The following is a 23,351-nucleotide window of genomic DNA, read 5'->3' as shown; positions in this document are numbered from 1 at the left end:
CCCATGCATCCTCTGGTTAGTGCCAGAGGTAGTATAACTTACGCAAGTGCGAAGGTAGTGGATTCTATTTTGAAAAAATATGTGGAGCGTGAGCCACAGATATCAAAGTATTCTTGGTCCTTTTTGGCTAGGGTAAACTAAATCCCTTATAGTGTTGATAGCCAGTTTTTGACCATAGATGTAAGGGATTTGTATTCTTCCATCCCTCATTCAGTGGCTTTAGATTGGATCCCAGGTATGATGTGTTCCAAGGGAGCTCCTAATGAGGAGATCCAATTGGTCAGCGAATTACTAGACATCATTTTGTCTAGTAATTATGTAACTTTCAATAACAAGTACTACCTACAGAAAATAGGGGTACCTGTGGGATCTCCTTGTGGGGCCAGCATGGCCAATTTGGTAATGGCGTTTTGGGAAAGAGAACATGTATTCACCAACCCTACCTTCCAGGATAAGGTGTTATTGTATACACGAATCCTGGATGATATTTTCATCATCCTGAGAGGGGACAGTGAGTTAGCCGACCTACTTTTGGATTCCTTTAACTCTTCTACTGAGTTCCTAAAGTTCACTTCCAGTTTGGAGAGGGATAGGATTTCCTATTTAGATGTAGATTTATCGAAAGATAAAATCTCCAACTGTTTTACAGCTAGAACACATCAAAAGGAAACCTTTTCCAATAGCTACTTGCAGTTCAACAGTTGTCACCCTTTTGCCCAGAAAAAATCTATCATAAAGGGTCAACTGGTGAGAGCTGCAAGAATGGTGACTAGGGACAGTGACTTTTTAGAAGAATGTAAATTTATGGAAAGTCTTTTCCTCAAAAGAGGATATCCGGAAGATCTCATCTTGGATCTCATTTCAGAAGTCCAAAACAAGCGAGTGTCAGGCTTCTGTGTCCCTATTTTAAACTCTTCTAATATAAACATATCTGGGGATAATTACAGTACTAACCCAGTAGATAGGAAACCATATCCTTGTAGCTTTATTTTAACTTACAATGTGGATATTTAAGGAATCATTTCTATTATTCAAAAAACTGGAGCTTGATTATGCAGGAAGGCTCAATTCGGGAGAGTAGAGTGGAATACCCTAAGATAATTTTTATAAGGGGTCAGAACCTTAAAAATATCTTGGAGACTACAGCTAAGTTCTCAGATGTTAGAGCCGGTATATTCATATGTAATATGTGCCGTTATTGCAGGTACATCTACGTGGGGTCGACCTTTGTCATAAGGGACTCTAGATATAGAATACAGGGTAGATTCAGTTGTTCTAGTTCAGGAGTTGTTTACTTGGCTAAGTGTTCCCACTGCCCAGTTTTCTATGTTGGTAAAACTGACAGAAAACTACAAGAGCGTATTTATGAGCATTTGTACGCTATCAGGAAGGGAAAGGTAGTCTAGCTTAAGTAACCTGTTTGAATCATTTATCTATATGGTTTGTAAAAATCTCCTCATCAAACCTTTAGTGTGGTTTCGTTTAGAACGACCTGCAGGTCTAGTGGTTTCTTTTAGCGGCACTTCTGAGGATAGTCTCATTTAAGGTGTCAAACACTTGTGAATGTTTTCACCATATGGTCATCCTTTTGCCAGAAAAAACTGTAAAATTCTATATTATATATAGGTTTTATTTTTATATTTTTAATTTTATAATCTTCGTAAAAACTGTAATTTTTGTATTATGTATGTGTTAATTATCAGTTTCAGATTCTTACCATTTTTCACTTTTTGCAATTTCAACAGTTTAACATCTTTTTTCATTATAATCATATATACTTTTTTGAATTCGGCTTATAGAAATTATACATCTATCAGAAAGTAATGACATTTAAGGGTCTTTCTTTGGACCATATTGGTTATTAATTATTTCAAAGACTGCCTTTTTTCTAAATAAGCATAGGTATTTTTTGTATTATATTTTTTGTACTGTTTTTCCAGTCATTCAATTTATTTAATTCAATGAATTTTAATGTTTCCATCTGGTCTAGGTGTTTATCAGAGTAACAATGTGTTTGAGTGCATTTGGTTACAATTTAAAGTGTTTTTAACGGAGAAGCAAGGGGTATATAAAAGGGAAGGTTATTTTGTGACGATGTTTCTGTTTTTTGTTTTTTTCTGATTAAGTTGGTATATTCAACTGATGAAAAGCTCGTGTGAAGCTTCAATAATAAACTTCTGTTCCACTTTACTTTTGCAATTGTTGATTTTATTTCGCAGTTCCTGAGGACTTCAGGAGAGTCGTCCATCTCTCTTTTTTCGCAGTTTTGTTTTAATGTCGGATTACTTATTTTTTTATGATGCCACATTATCATGTATGCAGTGCATCTTTTCACTTCCTGTGTGGATTTTTTTTTTGTAATTGGAAAGTGTTAATATACTAAACTTGTTAAAATGTGTCTTTTCAATAGTATTCATTGGGTTGTTGCTAGACAGTATTATAACTGGCCCAGTGAGAATACTTCTCATGGGAGGTTTGAAGTACGAGGTTGTAGAAAATGTTTGGAAGGGGCATTCTTTAAGTTTTAGCCAATGTTTTCACTCACATATTGGTGGCCAATTTACTTGATGGAAATATGAAGTGGTAAATGCTGTAATCAGTGATTCTGTTGGGTTCTCAGAATTGAGAAACTAAAACTGTAAGAGGGTGTTTCCAGTTTTGAAATATCCTGTGAGTGAGTTTATTAGTAGGGTTACTAAGATTTGTTTTGAGAAATATGAGGTGTTTTTCAAATGGTCAGAAAGGAAGCCCAAATATAGCATATTACATTGAATGTAAATGTAACATATGGAGGAGCATTTTCTGTCCAACTCAAACTGTCAGTTATTTTTATGTTACTGTTATCTCCCTGAGGATCCCCCAGATAATTGTGCCAAAAAGCCCTTGTATTGCAGGGAGTATAAATCATGTTCTGGTGTGATTTTCTAAACCGACTCTGGTTTTAAGGAAAATGCTTGAGTGTATGGGGTGTAAAGCCACAAGGCCATGTTTATGAAGATATTGTGAGCAACAATTCTAATTGACATCCCAGAATATGACAGTTTTCTCCTTGTGAGCCTTTAGTAGCTGAAGCAGAAACTCTTTATTCCAGTGACAATTGAACTAATGCTGCATGTCTGATTCAGTATTGACTTGTGTACAGGGTATGGAACTTTCAAGTAGGACTTCATATGATCACACTTATGAAGAATTTTGTTTAGATAAGAAATTAATTTAACATTTATCTCTTATGTAAATGTAAGCCATTTAATTAAACAGTAAGGTGAGGCCGTTTGTTAAAACATAGCAGACTGGAAAATTTTGATATATTTAGTTATTTATTTTTCTGTTGGGAAATGATGTTCATGGTGGTAATATTTTTTCATTCTTTTTCAAAAGTTGAGTAAATTAGCAGTGATACTAACAATGCGGTGGTGGTGCTGCGGTAGCGATGTCGCCTCACAGTTAGATGTTGCCCGTTCGATTCTCAGTTATTGCGTCTTGCTGTGTGATGACATGCGTGAATAGGTGTTCCGTCGTTGAAGGTTGTGCGTTAGGCCCGGCAAGCCAGCACGTAAAACTCTACTGTCAATCATTAGCGGACTGGAGTTCCGCTGTGGCGACCCCTAACCGGGAAAAGCCGAAAGACGCAAACTAACAAAAGCTTGTCTGACAGTGTGTAATAGCTGTATTACCAACAACATACAGTTTCATGAACAGTAATGTATTGCATATTCAAATGATTTGCATCCATTAGAAGTTTTAATAGTGGCTTGAAGTTGATTTGAGTTGAAAGACTGGGAGCACTTTAGTAGGCAAGAAGAGTGCCTAGTATTTGAGTTATCTTATAATATCAGCAGAGGAAATGGTTTGTCTGTAAGCTAGCAATGAATTTCTTTTTTGAGGCCGGATTGTGTTGGGGTAAATGTTATATTTAAACACCACAGCATTAAAGATAATGTTTGTTTAAATTTTATTAGAATATTGTAGTTGTATATTTATGTTGTATATATCATGGCACTGGAATATCAGTTATACCTGTGGTTGTTAATTGATTTGTTGCCATCTTTTTGCTTCAGCTGCTGTTAGTCATCAATCCCCTCCTTGATCAAAATGGATGCATTTGTTCCTCATGACCAGGGAGAGAGTTGGCTGAGAGATACAATCATTCGAGCAGCCAACAGGGGTGTAGCCAATATCTTTACTTGCAAGCGTAGCCCTCTACATGCACTGGGAAAAGTGCTGGTGTGGTTCATACAGTAGGCTGACTGCAGAGACCATTCTCTCACTTCTACAAAGGACATTCCCTCCAAGAAGCCCTCCACCTTGGGAAACATGACCAGTGGTTTCTGCATTCTCGACCAGGGAAATCACACTAACTGTGTGCCTCAAGTGTGTGCAGTATTTCTTCCCCCATGCAGGAAAGTGGGCTATACCCCTTCACTCCACCCCCTCCTCACCTGGCTCTTCCATTGCTGAAATTTCTAACTGAAACCTAGTCACCTTGGTTGCAATAAAACCTCCATCCCAGTATGCCATGGAAACTGGCTCTTTCTAAATTAATAATTTAATAGAAGATGTGTACAAGATTCTATGCATGTAGATGTTGCATTTACCTTAGATGAAGATAAATAAAATGGTGACAAATACAAGTATACAAAAGACAAATAAAATGGTGAAAAACACAAGTATACATTTGTTTGACTTTGCTGAGTGTAACAGTTGTTTAATTTCATTTGGCTGTGGTTAAGTGATACAATGTTACCAGATGCATTACAACATTTCACTGAATCTTCTTCTTCTTTTGGCTTTTCCCGGTTAGGGGTCACCACAGCGGATCACCTGTTCACTCATGATTGGCAGTGGAGTTTTACAGTGTTGAGTTGCCAGCCCGGCGCCCAACCTTCCACTGAAGCCACACACATGCACACACCCACACTTAGGGCCAGTTTAGAGTGTCCAATCTACTTACAGCATGTCTTTGGGATGGTAACTTAATATTCGCTTTTTACCAACATGCTGGAAGCAGCAAGTGTTTTTATGCTATCCTAAGATGCTTTGTTATGTTATAGTACCAATTCTCCATACCTCTCAACTATCCATATTTTCACAGAATGTCCTGATTTTTGCCTGATATTTTTGGTCTGCCCCTCATAAACTTTCTGTTTTTCTGGCATATCTTTCAGGACTGAAGACACTACACAGTAATATATGTGTGTTTCATATATGATCATATAAGTAAAGCTAATACAAAACCTGTTATTCTAGCAACTTTTGAATTTTATAAGAGCAGTATTTAAAGTTTGCCCCTGATTTTCAGCCTTTGTCCTCCCTTATTTTTGTTTTTTTTTTTTGTCCAGATTTCTTGCACTCAGAAGTTGAGGTATGCAATTCTCAAATGTGTGTTCAGTCTTCCTATCCAAGTATGAAAATGTTTTTCTGCTATCAAGATGCCAGGCAAACTTTTTTGGTATTTATGTTTAGCTTGAGGGCTTTCAGCTGTTTACCGAATGCTCTTTGTGACAGAATCCAACAACACTGGTGGTATTGAAACAGAAACCAAGTACAACAACTCGTATATCTATAAATGTAAAAATAAATAAATAAATAAAATTGTTGGCAAAGAGCGCAAATGATACCATATCTTTCAAATGTACCTAAGTGTATCTCATCATGAACAATGTGATTATTTTTTTTTGTTTTAAAATGCCAGACTAAAATAGTTACAGTTTTTTTACTTCTTGGTTAGGTAGCCCAGTTTGCTTGTATCAATGAATTTTGCATGGCATTAACTTGTTTGCTTTGTATAACTTAACATTTCCAAGTAAAAGTCAACTTAGTTGTTGAAGTGTTGTCTTTCCTGGTCTCTGATTTGCTGTATCAGCAAAGAACACAGTAATTTACATTGAGTAACTTGCTACTGTTTGCAAATCCTGCTTGTGGGTTTTATGTGCAGCAGTAAATGTTTATGTGATCCCTAATAATATAGGTTACCTATTTTGCAGCTTCTGAGTGTTGGTTTTCATATTATTCCCCAAAACTGACCTGTGAGCAATTTACTTCAGGAATGGTAATTTTTTAGGAGGTGTCTCTTGCCATTATGGTTATGGACCTGTGGATTTTCTTTCTTTCTTTGTATAATATTGTTTGCACTTGTTGGTTTTATCTTAATGAGTACTTATTATAATGCACTTGGTTACTAATGTAATATTTTTAATTGTTATACACTTTCTTTTCATTTTACTATTGTTACTTAACTTTGCATTTTCATCTGTCATACTACAATACCATGAATAGAATTTATAGCGTTTAAATGAAGTTATTCAGTGCTAAGGCTTAAGCAGCATAATGCATTTGAACTTGAACTGATGAAATTAGTTCCACACACTATTAAATTAAGGGTATCACAGTCTAAAAAAATGAAGTGAATCTACACTGTGGTGTGATGATCTCCTTTAGCAATGTTGACTTTAGAAAGCTTAGTGACAGTCTTATAGGTTCATAGATTAGTACTAAGGTAACTGCCCTTGCAAGCCATTCTAAGCCTAGCCAATTATCCCTTGTGAGACTCAAACCCTGCACCTTGTGTTTGTAAGGCAAACACCTTAACCATTAGGCCACCCTCCCAACCCTTTAGTCTTTAGCTATTACACTTTGTTTTGGCAGACTGACACCTGTTGCTGCTGCTCAGAGTTGTCTCAAAATTATTTCTAGGTACACTGGTTTTTTTTTCATAGGTTTATCTGTAAGTATTAGGCTAGCCACCCATATGGGCCATTTTAAGCCTAGCCAATTTTCCTTTTCGCTCTAGTTAATCTGTCCCATTTTGTTAGTGATTGGCCTTACCCATCCCATGGTCGATAAGTATATGTAGTACTCCTAATGAGAATAACTGGTATTATACAATGACCCCCCATTAATATTCCAAAATGTGCACGTTGATTGGCCAGCGTGCCCATTGTAAATCCTACAATATACCAACAGAAAAAGGCCCGGTCGCCCAGACTTTTTTCCATTGGTATAAAGTTTCCAAAACCTTTTTTTTTTTATTTTATTTTTTATTTTTTTAATAAAAAAAAAAAATAGAGCAACGGAGACTTTCTTTTCTCTGTTGCTTCCATTTCAAAGCATTGATGTACTGGGTATGCATAGGAACGCAAGTCCCATATGCATGTGAAGTACATCAACACAAGGAAGCAGTATACCATCACCGGCGGAAGAACAGTAATGCACCGTTATACAAAGACATTATTTAAGAAAAGTAAGTATTTTTTTCTTAAATAATGTCAGTGTATAATAACAATGACCAACTCCGTGGTTGTAGTATATTGAAATTTACCTATGGTTGGCTTTATTTAATCACTTGGGCTTCGCCCTCGTGATTAAACCATGCCAGCCATGGGTAAATCTTCAGTATACTACACCATGTCATCGGTTAACGGTTATTGCTTAATTGTACCATAAATAATTTGAAGGGACCCATGTGTGGGATATAGCATTTACGAGCTGCCTCTGTCCATTAGTAGTACAAATGGTAGTCATGGGTTAAATTTTCTGTTTCCCATCTATAGAGCCAAGTTGCGCTTGAATAGGGGCAGGGATGAACTTTACTTTATGTTGAAGGGGAGTCTGTTCTAGAGTATCTGTATCCTCGGCGAGATATACCTGTCCCTCCAAACCATTCCTTATTGGGATACTGAGAGCCAGTCATGGCTTGAACAGAAGATAATTCATTGGCATTTAGGATTCATGATACTGGGCTTAGACCAGTCTATAGTGTTTTCTGCTTGAAACCTGTGTTGGTGAAGCTAAGGAATCCATCATGGAGGCATTGTTGAGTCCCTGTGGTTGTTTACAGTGGTTGAAGCTGTTTATAGCTTTTCTTCTTTGGTAGAAACTTAAACTAGGGTTCTAAGGATAGCTGGGTAAAATCAGAACACTCCCAGAAGTTAAATCCTCCATCACCATGAAAAAATAATGTTCTACATTCCTTTGTTTATATGGCATACTTTCCATAGTCTATAGTCTAGCAATTTGAATCCGTGAAAGCTTTTGGAAAATGTATCAGGGAAAGGAAATATTTCCTGATAATGCAGTTAGCAGGTTTTATTTCTTAAAACAAACAACAGTCATCATCTTTGCCATGGGCAACTGAGCTCCATACATGCCCTGCTAAACTACACTGATGTATGCCTAAAAGGGGGCACAAATAATACTGAGATGGTCCAAGTGGATGTAAAGAAACTGGAGAAAAAGGAGGAAGCTGTATCACATTCCAAATCAAGTATCAAAGTGTAGTATTCAGTACAGAACTGTTATCAAAAATTGGCTAGAGCATATTGGCTCCATAGCTCTCAAGGTGTTCATCGTGTTTCACTGTTGCAGTCATTACAATTGGGTTATCCTGCTGGCAGGCTACCCGCAGTCAGCCTGAATTCCAAAGTCTAGGTCCGGCATCGGTTGCTGTCGCCTCCTCCCTGACGTCAGTGTGCCAGGGGTATAAAAGATGTAGCCGACGCCATTTTCTTCAGTCTTTCTTGCCACTCGGTGCCCGAAGCAAAAAAAGGTTTGCAAGTGCCGGTCAGCTGACTCCTGAGATTTTCAAATTCGAATTTCAGATCTGAAGTCTTCATTAAAGCTAAGTACCCCATTGGGGAAACTTTTTTCTTGCTCCAGTCCGATGTCAGAAAAAGTTAATAATTGTATTTCTTGTGGGAAGCAAATACCTTATAAGGATTTTCATTCTTACTGTATTCCTTGCCTAGGCCCTGACCACAACGTTGCTAGTCGTCGGTTTTGTGCTAGATTTAACCAATGCACTATTAAGTGTTGGTACGATTTTGAATTTCATTACTTTGGAAGAAGATTCAATTATATAATGCCGTCAGAACAGCCGACTACCGGAGTTTATAAAAAGAGCAAAGAAAAAGAAAAGGACAGGCATCCGAGGTCCAAAACCGACGACGAGGCTTCCGCTAGGCCTGTCGCCGGTTCGCGGGTTCTCAGTGAGGCGATTTCGCAGCCCCTGATGCCCGCTACCTCAGAGCCACAGGCCGCTTCCGACTCCCACGTGGAGCCGACTATGCCACTGGAAACTCAAGGTATTGGACACTCGGAAACTATTCTCTCAGATGGGTCTGGAGCCGCTGAGCAGGCATCGGCTTTTGAGGGTGTTTTCAGGCCTACACAGTTATATGTGAAACCTACTTCAGCTTCAAAGGCAAAGACTAAAGCAGCTCTAAAGACAAAGAATCAAGTACAACATTCTCCTGGACAGGCCACCATGCCTAAAAAATAGATGCTTAAAATGGCCGAAGACCTAATTACTTTGATCAGGGGTTCCCATCCCCCTCTTGATAAGAGGCGTAGGCAAGAGATAGAATATGAATCTTCAGACCAGGTTTCCATTTCCTATGATTCCTCTTCTGAACAGGAATATTCTATTCCTCCCTATGAGGATTCTGATGCTGAAGAATCTATCCCTTCAGCCTCTCCTCCTGAGGATTATTCTTTTTGGGAGACACTGCATACTATGAGGGAGCATTTCCACTGGGAGAGCCAAGATTACTCAGAATCCAAGAAAAGACTCAGAGACTTCCTTTTATTACCTCAGCACAGGCCTCTTGCTATCCCACCTGTTTTAGACATTGCAGATGATGTATTTTCAGAGTCCAGTCTATCTCCAGACTCTTTACCACCAGCTCCTGTTAAGCCAGACAGATACTATAGGGTTCATGATTCACATAAATTTCTTTATAAAAACCCTGCTGCTGACCCAGAAACCATCTCTCAGGGTCCCAAAGGGGTCAAGGCTTCCACTGCAAAAAACCCTATCCCCTCTGATAGGGATTCTTGGACCCTGAACAGATGGGGGGAAAGATTTATACTTCTGCTACCTTGGCTGTAAGAGCTTTAAATTGCCAATTTCATATGCTTAAGTATCAGCAATATCTTATGTTACTGCTTAAACAGAAAATGTTAACAAATTCAGAATGTGCAGAAAACAAAGAAATGCAGGATTTATTGCATGCAGCTGAACAAGTGGGAAAGCATACTTTGCAATGTGGTTTTGATTCTCTAGAGGCCTCCTGCAGGGCCACTGTTACAGGTTCTGTCATTAGGAGGCATGCTTGGTTAATAGAACAGAATCTGCCTGATCATGTTAAAGCAAAACTATTAGATGCTCCATTACAGCATGATACTTTGTTTGGTGTTAAAGCAGAAGAGGTGTTGAAGAAAATGGAGGACAAAGCTAAATCTATGCAAGCAGTCAAGGATTTCTTGCAGGTACAGCCTCCCAGATTTAGCAGGAACTGGCCTACAAAGAATTGGTCCTTTCCAGTGTCACACAGGCCGCAAAGAGGCAGATACAGATGCCCCAGAGGCAGATCACAGCCCCAAGGCTCATACAGGCCTAAACAATGGGGTGCTTCTACCTCCAAAAGCATTGAGGAAAAATCACAGCCATAGAGGAAACAGTCTCAATGACTTTCCCCTGCCAGCACCAAGCACTTATCTTCTGGCAGCCCCTTTGGGGGGAAAACTAGCACTTTTTTCGCAAAATTGGCACATGATCACCCAGGACAAATGGGTCCTAAGTATCATATCACAAGGCTACAGGTTCCACTTTCACACCCTGCCAAGGCCAAACGGGATGCCAGACCTACCACGCAATCAATGGGCAGAGGCACAAAAACAAGTTTCATCCCTCATGGACATGAGAGATATTCAGTTAGTACCACAGCAAGAGCAGGGACTAGGATTCTACTCAAGGCTATTCTTGGTGCCCAGAAAGGACAAAGCCTGGAGACCAATACTGGACCTGTCTATCCTAAACACATTCCTGGATATTCCAAAATTCAAAATGTTAACTCTGCAGCAGCTTCTGCCCATGCTGGGCAATAGGGCTTGGCTTGTGACTTTAGACCTAAAAGAGGCATACCTGCATGTCCCAATCGGACAATCATGCAGAAGATACCTCAGATTTATAGCTGGCTCAATACATTACCAATTCTCTGCACTGCCCTTTGACTTATCTACTATGCCCAGGGTCTTCACAAAATGCCTGGCACCAGTGATTGCATTTTGCAGACAAAGAGGAATACAAGTATATCTTTACTTGGACGACTGCCTTATTCAAGCAGAGAACAAGGACATTCTACTACAGCATCTGGCATTTGTAAAAGGATTACTAACAGGTCTAGGGTACACAGTAAACGAAAAGAAATCAAAACTCGTACCCTCTCAAGAGAGAATATTCCTGGGTGCAAGCTTAAATACAACTGCCCAGATGGCTTATCTCACGACAGACAAACACAGACAACTGACAACTTATTTCAAAATGTTGGCAACAAAGACCCAGTTATCTGCAAGAAAAATTCTGCAGGCTTTGGGCTTCATGGCATCCTGCATTCTGCTAATTCCATATGCAAGACTGCATACGAGGAAACTTCAATGGTATCTAAAAAGTGTTTGGACTCAACGTTGCCACAGCCTGGAAACAATAATTACCCTCATTCCCTGCCTGCAACAGGAGTTTTGATGGTGGGCAAAAGCCTGTCACCACAACACGGGACAGCCATTCACCTTACCCACAGCCAGGCAGACATTGACAACAGATGCATCAGATTATGCCTGGGGGGCCCATATGGCAGGAAGATGTATTCAGGGCACATGGCCCGCAAGTCAAATGCATCTACATATCAATCAAAAAGAGATGCTAGCTGTTCAGAATGCCTGATAGCCTTCAAGAATCTTCATCCAGGACAACTACTGATAAGGACAGACAATACTACAGTCATGGTACATAAACAAGCAGGGAGGCAGTCATTCCTACCCCCTCTGCAGACTAGCCATGAACTTGTAGGACACCGCATTGACTTACCAAGTACATCTGCAAGCACAATTCCTGCCAGGAAGGACAAATACTCTGGCAGACGAACTAAGCAGAAACCTAATGGATCTCCACGAGTGGAAATTGGATCCACAAGTCTTCACCATGATAACAAGGAACTGGGGATGCCCGGACATAGACCTATTTGCCTCCCCTCACAACTACCAACTACAGAAATTCTGCACAAGGACTTATCACAAACAAGCATGGAAAGTGGATGCTCTATCTTTCAGCTGGAAAGACCTAACAGTATATGCCTTTCCTCCTCTGCCTCTCCTCCCCAAGGTACTCCTCAAGGTCAGACAAGAGAAACCAAAAATTATACTGATTGCCCCAGACTGGCCCTGCCAGCACTGGCACCCAATTCTAAATAGCTTGTCTCAATGCCCAACTTGGGCATTACCTCAAATTGCTCACTTATTGACCCAACAAGAAAGTCAAATACTGCACAGCCAACTCAAGACCTTAAACCTGGCAGCATGGCGGATAATGTAGCCAGTCAAGGCACACCTCTCTCTAAAGCAGTGATGGATGTTATTTTGGAGGCGAGGAGGCCTAGCACCACAAAATCTTATGCAGAAAAATGGAAGAGATTCTGTGCTTGGAACCAGGCACAAGGTTTTGACATGATTGTTCCAAATATTCCTCAGATTTTGCAATAAATAACTGAGATGCTTGATAAAGGCCTTTCTTTTTCATCAATTAAAATTCATGCCTCTGCCATTTCAGCTCATTACAATACAGAACCACCTATTTTTTCTCATCCATTACTAAGGCAGTATCTCAGAGGGGCCAAAAACATAAGACCTCGAAGGAGAGAACCAATACCTGCATGGGATCTCAACTATGTCTTGGAAAAACTCACATTGTCTCCGTTTGAACCAGCCTATGCAGCTGATATTAAATTTTTATCCTGGAAAACAGCTCTGCTCCTAGCAATAACCTCTGCTAGATGAGTCTCAGAGTTACATGCACTCATGGCTGTGGAAGCTTTTATCATTTTCCATCCTGACAGGGTTTCTCTGTGGACAAACCCTACATTTATGCCTAAGGTAGTGTCCAGTGTGGCCCTTAACCAAACAATTGATTTGCCTAGCTTTTATCCAAACCCACAGAATAATGGTGAGAGAATTCTGCATTTTTTGGACATTCACAGGCAGCTACGCTTCTACTTGGACAGAACCAAAGCTTTCAGAAAGACCGAACAACTTCTAGTGGCATATGCTGCAGGATCACAAGGAAAGCCTATCTCAAAGCAGACTATTTCAAAGTGGATAGGTCACTGCATTTGTTTCTGCTATTCACAGCGTGGCAAATCAGTGCCTAAGAGCATTAGGCCACATTCAACCAGAGCAGCAGCCACTTCAGCAGCCTTCCTCAGAGGAGTACCAACCAAAGACATCTTAGAGGCTGCAACTTGGAGTTCAGTGCATACTTTTACAAAGCACTATCATTTACCTCTCTACTCTAAATCCAGGGCAGGATTTGCCACTGCAGTTCTGCAGGGCCTGATGGCCTCTCCTAATGCTATTTAGCACCAGCCTCCCAACCTTAGCTTTGGGATTCAACCCAATTGTAATGACTGCAACAGTGAAAAATGATGAACATAGTACAGTTGTGTACCTACCATAAATGTAGATGTTCGAGTGTATTCACTGTTGCAGTCCAGGTTACCCTCCCACCATCCCCCTTTTCCTTTGCTGGGACTTATCTGTACTTCTCTATTCTATACAACCTATGTGGTATATTTGCTTGTAGATGAAGGAAAAGTTGTTTTTTGTGCATGCATGCTTATTGGCATAATTTAGCCTACCATTTTAGGGGCATCTGACATCTGGAGCAAAAAAAAACTGAAGAAAATGGCGTTGGCTGCATCTTTTATACCCCTGGCGCACTGACGTCAGAGAGGAGGCGACAGCAACCAACGCTGAACCTAGACTTTGGAATTCAGGCCGACTGCGGGTAGCCTGCCAGCAGGATAACTCAGTTGTAATGACTGCAACAGTGAATACACTCGAACATCTACATTTATGGTAGGTACACAACTGTACTATCTTAGCACAAAAAATCTGGACAAAGCCAAAAATAATGGTGGTACAAAGCCTCAAAAATAGGGACAAATTTTAAATGTTGTTCTTATAAACTTAGAAATTTGCTAGAATAAAAGTTATTGTGTTATTATGCATTTTCTGAGGGATATGAAGTCTGAAACTGAAATGACTGTCATTATTTAGTAAATTTAATCCTCACTAACGTGCCACAAAAATCCAGAAAATTATAAATGTTATGAGGAACAGACCAAAAATATGAGACAAAAATCTGTACAGTTGAGAAGTCACTGGGCTCATGTAATACAGAGGCTATACAGGAATCTTTCATTTTTATGAAATAACTGTGCTGTAAAGTCACCGCAATAGACCAAGGTTTTCAGGCAACCCTGTTTCCTTGTATCTGCTTATTCACTAAAGAAATAGTGCCCACATTGTCAGCTGAGAACAGATCAGATACCTCATACCTTGGCTCCTTTCCTTTATTATGCAGAAAAAAATTATCTGGTCTGTTCTTCACAGACCATACCAGAAAGTGTGTTTTTTTTTTCAGGATACTGCTCTGCAGAGATCACCAGTTCTGACATCAGATCCCGTTTGTCCCCATCATACAGAATTCCTTAAAGCCTCCCCCATCTAATCCTTTGCATTTAACCGATGAGCTTTCAGTCAAAAATGAAATGATTATGAAGAAAATTGAATCAAGTATAAGTCTGCATTGCTTCTATTGTGTTATTTCTGTAATGCGTGAGAATTTTCATACAAAGGAGGAATGTTAAAGTGCACTTGAACGTTTATTTAGTATAACTCATAAAGCCTCTTTAATGCAACAAGTTTCACTTTATAAACTGTGTAGGTATAAGAGGACTAAAATCTTCTAAGTAGTACATTTTCATATTACATCATTCCTTAACATTTCTTCACTGTATACATGTACCGGTGCTTTCTCACTGCTCCAAATGCCTGGCCTACATGAAGTACTTAAACATAGTCAGTACTTACTACCCTTGTCCAGAGATGTCCTCTAACATACAGTCAGTGATCAGCCTTAAAATAGCCATATTAAATGCGAGATATAGTGTCAGTCCCAATTGAGGGATGTTCTTGGAAAAGTGCCTGCGTAGCAGGCTGGTGGAGTCGCTGAATGCTTTTTATCTACAGTGGGCTTTACACAGATATACAGTCCATCTTGATCAGCACAGAGGAGGAGAAAAAGAGCACTGTGGAGGTGGTGTATCTGGAATCAGCAAGACTTTTGATACTTGACTTAACTGGAGATTGGCACATAAATTAAAGGGCATGCAAAATGGTCCAAGAATGGTGTACTGAACTGGAAACCTGAGCTGATTTGCAAAGGAATTATACAATGATAAAATGTCAGCAGCAGAGTACCATAGTATCCTGTACTGGGATAGATCCCAGTTAACCACATCTGTGAAAACATTGTCAGCTTGTGAGCTAATGATGCAGAGACTGTTTAGTGGGGTAGGTGGTCTCTAGGGTTAGCCCTACATTATATATAAACAGTTTGCAGCTGGAATTTAATAAAAATATGTGGGTGGTTGTATACTTTGGAAGAAAAGAATAACAAAAATAATTAAAAGCACCACTGTCCCCTGGTTAACCAAAGAGATCACAACCATCATGCATCTCCGAGGCAAACCTGGAAACACTACCAGAAAAATAAAACTCCCTGAATGAATACAAACTACTTTGTAACAAAGTTAAAAAAGTTATTGTAGCCGATCGCAGATCTTACTTCTCCTTGCTTCAAAACAACCATAAAACAAACCCTAAAAAATTCTGGAATGGTATCACCTCCTTCCTTAATCCCGGTAAAAAAGAAAACCCTTGCCCTGATCCATATGCCACCGACCTGACCTTAGCCACCCAATTCAATTTCTTCTTCATTGATTCCATAGCCAAACTAACATCATCCTTCACTGATAATACTACATACGCATCTCCACCTTCTCCCATTCCTTCTTCCCCAAACACTACCACCTCCCACCCTTACCCTTCTCTATCAAACTCATCCCTACATCTACCACTAAAAAACTCCTTTTGAAATTGAAACCATGCTCTATCGCCCTGACAATATCCCTTCTTACTTTCTAAAACTAGCTGCCAATGCCATTGCTTTCACCACCTCCATTCTAATAAATTGGTCAATCCAAGAAGGCCATGTACCCCAACTCTGGAAAAAGGCCTTTATTATCCCCCTTCACAAAAGGGGCAACAATAGTAATATTTCCAATTTTTGACCTATCGCCATCCTATCCCCTATCTCAGAGGTTCTTGAAAAATGTATCCACTTACAACTTTTACCCTACCTCATAGATAACCAGCTGCTTACTCCCACACAACACAGATTCAGACCTGGCCACAGTGCTACTACTACTTCTGCTGTCCTCTCTTTCCTCGAATCCATCAATAAATCTTGTAATTCCGGCTGCTTTATGTCTACCCTCCTTCTGGACCTATTGAAGGCTTTCGATACCATCTCTCATAACCTTCTTCTATCAAAACTCTCTAAACTTAATCTGTCATTCTCTTCAATTAACTGGTTCACTAGTTACCTTTCCAACAAGCAACAAGCAACAAGCAGTCAAATGGAAAAAAGCCACATCCCCTTCCTTAATACTCCTACAGGTGTACACCAGGGTTCCATATTAGGTCCCCTACTGTTTAATGTTTTCATAAATGGCTTCCACCAGACCATTCCTAATGCTAAACTTATCCAATATGCAGATGGCACTACAATTATTTGCTCTGCCACCTCCATGTCTGCACTCATTAAACTAACCCAAGATGCCTTCTCTTCCACTGAACAATGGATGTTAGATAACCACTTGGCTCTCAATGCATCAGAAACTAAACTCATGATATTTATACCTTCTAAAAACTCCACCATAGACAAAAACTCATTCTCCATTACTAGTCAGAACAATACATCTCTTGAGGTAGTATCCCAGGCCAAACTTCTAGGTGTCCTCATTGATAAGCAATTTTCAGTTTGATACCCACCTACAAATGAATATAAAAAAAACCCACCAGAAACTTGGTATGCTATACCACCACAACCATTTCCTCACTCCCTCTACTAAGTTTGTGCTGTCTATCACATACCTCATACCCTCCCTCTTATATGGTGCCCCATTTCTTACTAACCTTCTCTCAAGACAAAACTTTCTTCCTGTTACAACAAAATTTCCAAATTTGATATAGGCAACAAATCCTCCACCCACCATTGCAATGCCCTTCACAAACTGAATTGGCTAGAGCTGCCCAATTATCTTAACTAACTGTATTGGCTAGAACTGCCCAATTATCTTACCTACATTCAACTCACCCATCCTCACAAACTTATCTTTAGCCCTTCTCTCTACTCCTCCCTTGCCTCCTCTTTCAAAATGCATCTACCTGATCAAATGTTAAGATCCAATAACCAGAACCTGATTGAATTGCATAAGGCTGTACGCCCACCAGGCAAACTTCTATTCTCTAGCACACCTTTGGAACTCCCCACCACCTCTAATCCATATCACCCATAACCACTCTACCTTTAAGACATTGCTTCACTCCCATCTCACCTCCCTCTGGGAATGTTCCTGCGCTCACCCCACATAACTCCCTCAGTCTTACACCCAGTTTTCTCATTCACCCCTCTTCTTACACTTACCCTGTGCTACAGTGCCTCTTAGTCCACCCTCTGTCCTCCTCCTTACTTTTTACCCCACTTCTTCTTACTCTTCCTTCTTTACTTACTTCTGCACTAAACTCCTCCTGTCCCACTTACCCCATCTTACCTTTTATAGGCTACCTATGTGAAGATCCTTTGCCTCTTCTGTTGTATTTCCATTGTATGAACAAACATAATTGTAAATATTTACTAATGTTTTTTGCGCTTTTCTTTTTAATTTGTTTCTTGTACTGTAATTCTTATAATACTATGTTTCTTTACCTGCATTACTACATTGTTAAACGATTTGATTACATTGCATGATATCTTTATGGAGCTTTTCTCCCCAGGACTCCATCGAAAATGGGCTCTGCTTGGCCCAATGGACTACCTGGTAAAGAAACTGCAAATAAAATAAAATAAAAATAACTAAATAAATAAATAAAGGTCAGTGGAGAATATGCATTCTTGTTGGAGTAGTGACCCTAAGTAGGATGTTGGTGGAAAATAATTTGAGGGTAATAATCATCCTTAATCATGACGTGCATTGTAAAAGGACAAAGACAAGGGCTATAAGGATGCTGGAGTTCATAGTGTGAAAAATATATTCCAGAAGTTCTGGGCTCTTCCTTTTCATTAAGCAATTGGTCAAGGCACTTTTAAAGATTACATCTAAGAGTCTGTGTACAGGTCTGATGGCCATGTGGAGGAAGGGAAATAAGGCTGCATGAAAACATGCAGAGTAGAGTTAGTAGGAAGTACAGAAGGGAGTGGAGAGGCTGGGACCTTTGGAAACATTTGGTAAACTGCACATATATACATACAAACAAAAACACAGAACGAGAGGATATAATGTAGCTATAATGTGCTATTTAGGGGCAAGTAGTTAGAGCTGAACAGGAAGTACAGAAGAGGAAAATGATAAAATAGGTGGCAGATGGAAGCAGGGTGGTGTGGTTCATCAATGCAAAGAAAGAGACTCACAGTGAGGGTTGTGTAAGGTGTGGATGTATTAATGCCTCATGTACTTTTAGGTTCTAAAGTGAGTTCAGACATGCTAGTGTTAGAGCAAGTAAAGAAGATGAGAAAAGGCTGATGAAAGCGTATGCTTGTGACTAACTGCAATATGTGGTTGGATGTTAGGCACAATATATTACATACAAGCTTTTCATTTTTTTTTATATTTTATGTTCATAGTGTATAAGCATGTGTTTTCCCTTCAGGCTTGGGTATTCCCATAGTCACAGACCCCAATAAGTCCAGCATTACTATTACGATTACCTTAAAACCACAGCTGTAAAAATGAAGAACAATTAACAAATGTTTTATATTTCACTTCTAGACTGTATTGTATTATTTTGATATGTATTTATACTTTTTATTTCTCCTTGGGACTCCCCATTTATGTTTCTCTTCAAATGTCATTGTAGGCATGACTTCTGGCTGATCTCCCCCCTCACTGACTTCAAAGATATGTCTTACCAGTTTATCCAGATGTGTGCTTTCAATGGCAGGCCTCTGACTTCTGTGGAGTCACAGCCTTATGAATGTTTTCTGTATGAAAATGTCTAGAAATGGGGCTCAGTGGGGAGGTGAGCCAGCAGTTGGGAGTCAGTATTTTAGTGAAGTATAGACAGCTCCATCATCTGAGGAGCGCTTTATGCATTGCTGACTGTTATGCATGGTGTGTAGATAAGCTCAGTCTCATTTTTAAACTTTGCTGACCCTTATTAACCTTCACTGTGTGATTGCTGTTGCCTGTATGGTGACTGATCCTCCACCAGACATACTGCTTACAGTGTTAAAAACCACTTTACCTTACCCTAGAGATAAGAGAGCAGGCCATTTGCTACATCATTATATGTTTCACAGCAGTTGTCTCCTAGTGAATCAGACTTGTGCCTAGACAAACAGATTAAATGCCTTGCCTCTGTGCCAATGGGAAGGGATGTTTTGATGTTTCTGACTAACAACATTTAATGTCACTCATTTTAGCAAAATTTTTACTGGTAGGAAACAGGAGAACTTACTTTTTAAAAAGAAATATTTTCAGTTCTGTAGTACCTCTTTCTGACAGCAAATTAAGTATCCTGATCATTAGATTTGTATGAGTTGAGAAATAGTTGGCCAGTAGGTATTAACACTGACATGGTAGCCACTAACATGCTAATCACAACTACAACCTGGAACAAACTAGTTATGTATCAAGGACAGCCTCCCTATAGCAAAGTGTGTTAGCAGGTTGTCCCATCCATGCTTCTCTGAACATAAATATTTGTACAGCATGGCTGCAGCTGTACACGCTCACACATGGACATGCATGCAATACAAACATAAATTATCTCATGCCAAAGCACTTTTCCCTACCGTCTACCTCATATCTACGTCTCAGATGCCTACTGGTACAAATGTCACTATTCTTCATTCACCATTGCTACCAGCTGCCCACCAAAGTGAATGGTTACATGAGTAGATGCATGTATGTATTCTTTCTTAGAAAACAGCACCAGTAGAATAATGTGACAGCCCCCCCCCCCTCCCATGTTTTAATGGCTGGCACACTTGTTAGACAAGTATGTCTTATCAGTTTACAGCCAGTATCCCATCAGGTAACTTTGGAGTAAAGTTCTAATTTAATTCCAGGTAGTTTGTACTGTAGTGTCTAGCCTTATGCATGAAGTCTGTGCTGTTTGGACAAAGATATATCAAAGTTATAAAGGAAGCAAGAAATAAGAAACTTGGCTGGATGGCAGTTTAAAAACAAGAACAATTGAAAATCAAGTGGACATATCTTTAAGTTAAAGTAGCTGTAAGATGAAGATAGAAAGCAAGAAGTTCTGCTTCATTTTAGGGAAAGGGGAAATAGTCAAGGATAGATTCCTTTTAAACATGGGCTTGTATAAATTCGCTAACACATTTTTGATACCTAATTGGCTGACACAGAGGGCTAAAATCAACAAAACCAGACATATGTTTTGTTTCCCCTATATTATTTTCTCCTCTTACTGATAGATAATCCCTTCCCCTCTGGTCAAAACCAGAGAAGGAAAATTTTGTAACTATTACCGCTTGAGGATGCTCAGAAGTAGTTTTAATTGTTTCAATGCCATAATTCTTATGCCAGGTAACTTTATTAATTCTAAAAGTAATTTTATATATTTGTGTAATGTTCGTTATATAACAGTATGATTTTTATTTTTCAATTAGCATTGAAAATTACACACCAAAGGTTGGAGAAGTGGAGTCTTTTGATGCAATTCGCAAAGCATTTAAAGTCTGGGAGCAGGTAACACCTCTTCACTTTGAGGAGATACCTTACCACTCAATCAAGTACAGAGAAAGGAAAGAGGCCGACATCATGATCTTCTTTGCTTCAGGTTTCCATGGAGACAGCTCCCCGTTTGATGGTGAGGGTGGATTTTTGGCACATGCTTACTTCCCAGGACCTGGAATGGGTGGAGACACACACTTTGACTCAGATGAACCATGGACAAGCAAGAATATGGATTTAAATGGTAAGAATATCTTTATTCTTGTGATGTTGCTCAGAGCTAATTTTGCCTACTTGAGCATTAAATTTTAGGCACCTGCTTTACCTTTAGCAGTGCAAAAACAAACTTGTATGGCTTTGGATTCATTTTAATATGTGTCATAGTCATTATAGGATCATGTCTTGCTGTGCACAAGACATAAAACTGAAATCCCAGCTGCTCACTAGTAAATTAATTTAGAAAAAAATGGATGATTCAATAAGTACGAGTTTAGAACTGTGTAGCCAAAAATGAAATTGCATAAAGTAGAGCTTATGTCTCTGTAAAATGTCTTTCTAGGCTGTGTGTGGAATAAGGTAGAGTCAGAGCCAGGCTTCCTTTGATGATTGTGTCTCATTCAGTCTTGCAACACAGGTTTCAGCAATCTTTGTTTAAGTGAATGCAGAGCAAGAAACAGCCATCATTTTAACTGAAACACGTAGAAGCTAAAAAAAAGTTATTTTGCTTTACCCCAAGCAGCCTCAGGGTTTGCTATATTAGTAAATGGAATGTGAGAGCAGACCCCCAGGTGGTTCGAAGAGGTGAGATGCACTTTGTACTGACCTTTTGCGCATTTCAGTCTAAATGGGTCTTGGTGTTTTGCACCAGTATTTGCCTGTGCAAAACATACCGTGGTGGTGCTGCTGCGGTAGCGTTGTCGCCTTACAGTAAGATGCTGTCCGGTTCGATTCTCAGCTAGAGCGTCTTCTGCGTGGAGACATGCGTGAATGGGCGTACCTTCATTGAAGGCTGTGCGTTAGGCCTGGCAAGCTGGTACGTAAAAATCAACTGCCAATCATTAGTGGACCGGAGTTCTGCTGTGGCGACCCCTAACCAGGAAAAGCAGAAAGACACAAACAATTTGCCTGTGCAAAACCAAAATGGTTGAGAGTTGGGAAGTACACCTTTCCAGTTCATATACTGAACATGCAAAAAAAAAAAAAAAAATTCAGCCATGGTTACAATTAACAGGAAGTCAGCCTTTACAAACATGAAACATTCTGTAATTTCCTTATGCACGCCATTAACTTGGTCTTGATGTGTGATCAGCAAAACTGTGCATAAGTTGCGAGTCCATAACCTGCTTTTAAAAATGCAAATTGTGAGACAGTGAGGAATCAATTCCTGGTATTGATTAGACTGTTTTCTATTATTTATGTTGCTGTTAACAGCTCTGGCATGTGTAACGTCCTGATCTCTGCACTTTTGTTGTCTCACTCATCGCTTATTAAAGTGCTTTATAATAATGCAGCCAGCATGAAAGGCACAGGATACTGTAGTGATTTGCAGCCCAAAAGCATTGCATTGTCACTGCCTCAGTAGGGTGCATGCTTAGATGGTGCAGGATGATCAGAATGCTGTGTTATGTCACCTTCATCGGGGCTCTTGGTTTTATATTAAATGTTGGTCAGAATGGGGTGATGCAGTCTTGAAATGCCCTTTTTGATGAGATGTTAAGGTGCTATCTGCTTGAGTTGGAGGTGGTCCCATGGCACTGGTCAGCAAAAAGCTGGGGTGATTCTATTAAAGTGAAGATTAAAACAAATCCAAAAACTTGGAAACTGTAGAATTAAAACAGGAAAGTGGAAAGAAATTAAATCAAAATGTGCATAAAATATTTAAATATCTCCTTAAGCAAATAAAGTGAGCTTAATATAGCTTTACTATTACTAATTATTGTGTAGAATGCCTTACTATACAGCACTTTATTCCCAGGGGTATTTCTGTAGGAATGACTCATTCAGATTTTCACCCTCAAATTATTTCACTGTAGTACCTTCCACCGTTCCCTTTATTTTCCTTTTCAGTGCATCATTGATACTTCCATGTCACAAGAGTTAAATATTAGTTAAAGTATTATGCTTTCTAACCACATCACAAAACTTGCATGCACTTTTGTTTAGCACCAAGCATTGGACTACTTCCCCTGTCACATTACAGTCAAAAAGTACCATCACAACCAGTACAATTCTCTCACTTCAGTCATTTTCACTCAGAATTGTTTAATGGTCATTGATATCTCAATAAGTTCTTTTTTCTGCTCTTATATGATTTTTCTGTGCATCACTTGTAAGCTTTTTTTTTCTAATTTGTTACAACCCCAAAATGTCCTGATGGGGGCTGCCATTTTGTTGTGATTTCATTTTGTAACAAAGGCTACTTGTTCCCAGAGTCTATAATGCTGCCAGTTAAGAGAGGCAAAACTTTTTTTTTTGTGA

At 39.4% G+C, this 23,351-nt stretch overlaps 1 protein-coding gene across 1 annotated transcript in view; it reads left to right on the top strand.

Annotated features, from left to right (window-relative positions):
- Nucleotides 1-23,351, top strand: part of MMP15 (matrix metallopeptidase 15) — an 826,700-nt gene that overhangs the window by 436,314 nt on the left and 367,035 nt on the right. The window contains exon 4 of the mRNA XM_044081528.1: nt 20,810-21,117. Within this exon, the coding sequence (XP_043937463.1) occupies nt 20,810-21,117 (308 nt within the window). The remainder of the gene's footprint in view (nt 1-20,809; nt 21,118-23,351) is intronic.

The sequence above is a fragment of the Protopterus annectens genome, chromosome 8.part0, assembly GCF_019279795.1.
Source record: "Protopterus annectens isolate FY-2018-M chromosome 8.part0, PAN1.0, whole genome shotgun sequence".
NCBI classification, from domain to species: Eukaryota; Metazoa; Chordata; order Ceratodontiformes; family Protopteridae; genus Protopterus; species Protopterus annectens.
This window is presented reverse-complemented; position numbering and strand designations above follow the sequence as displayed.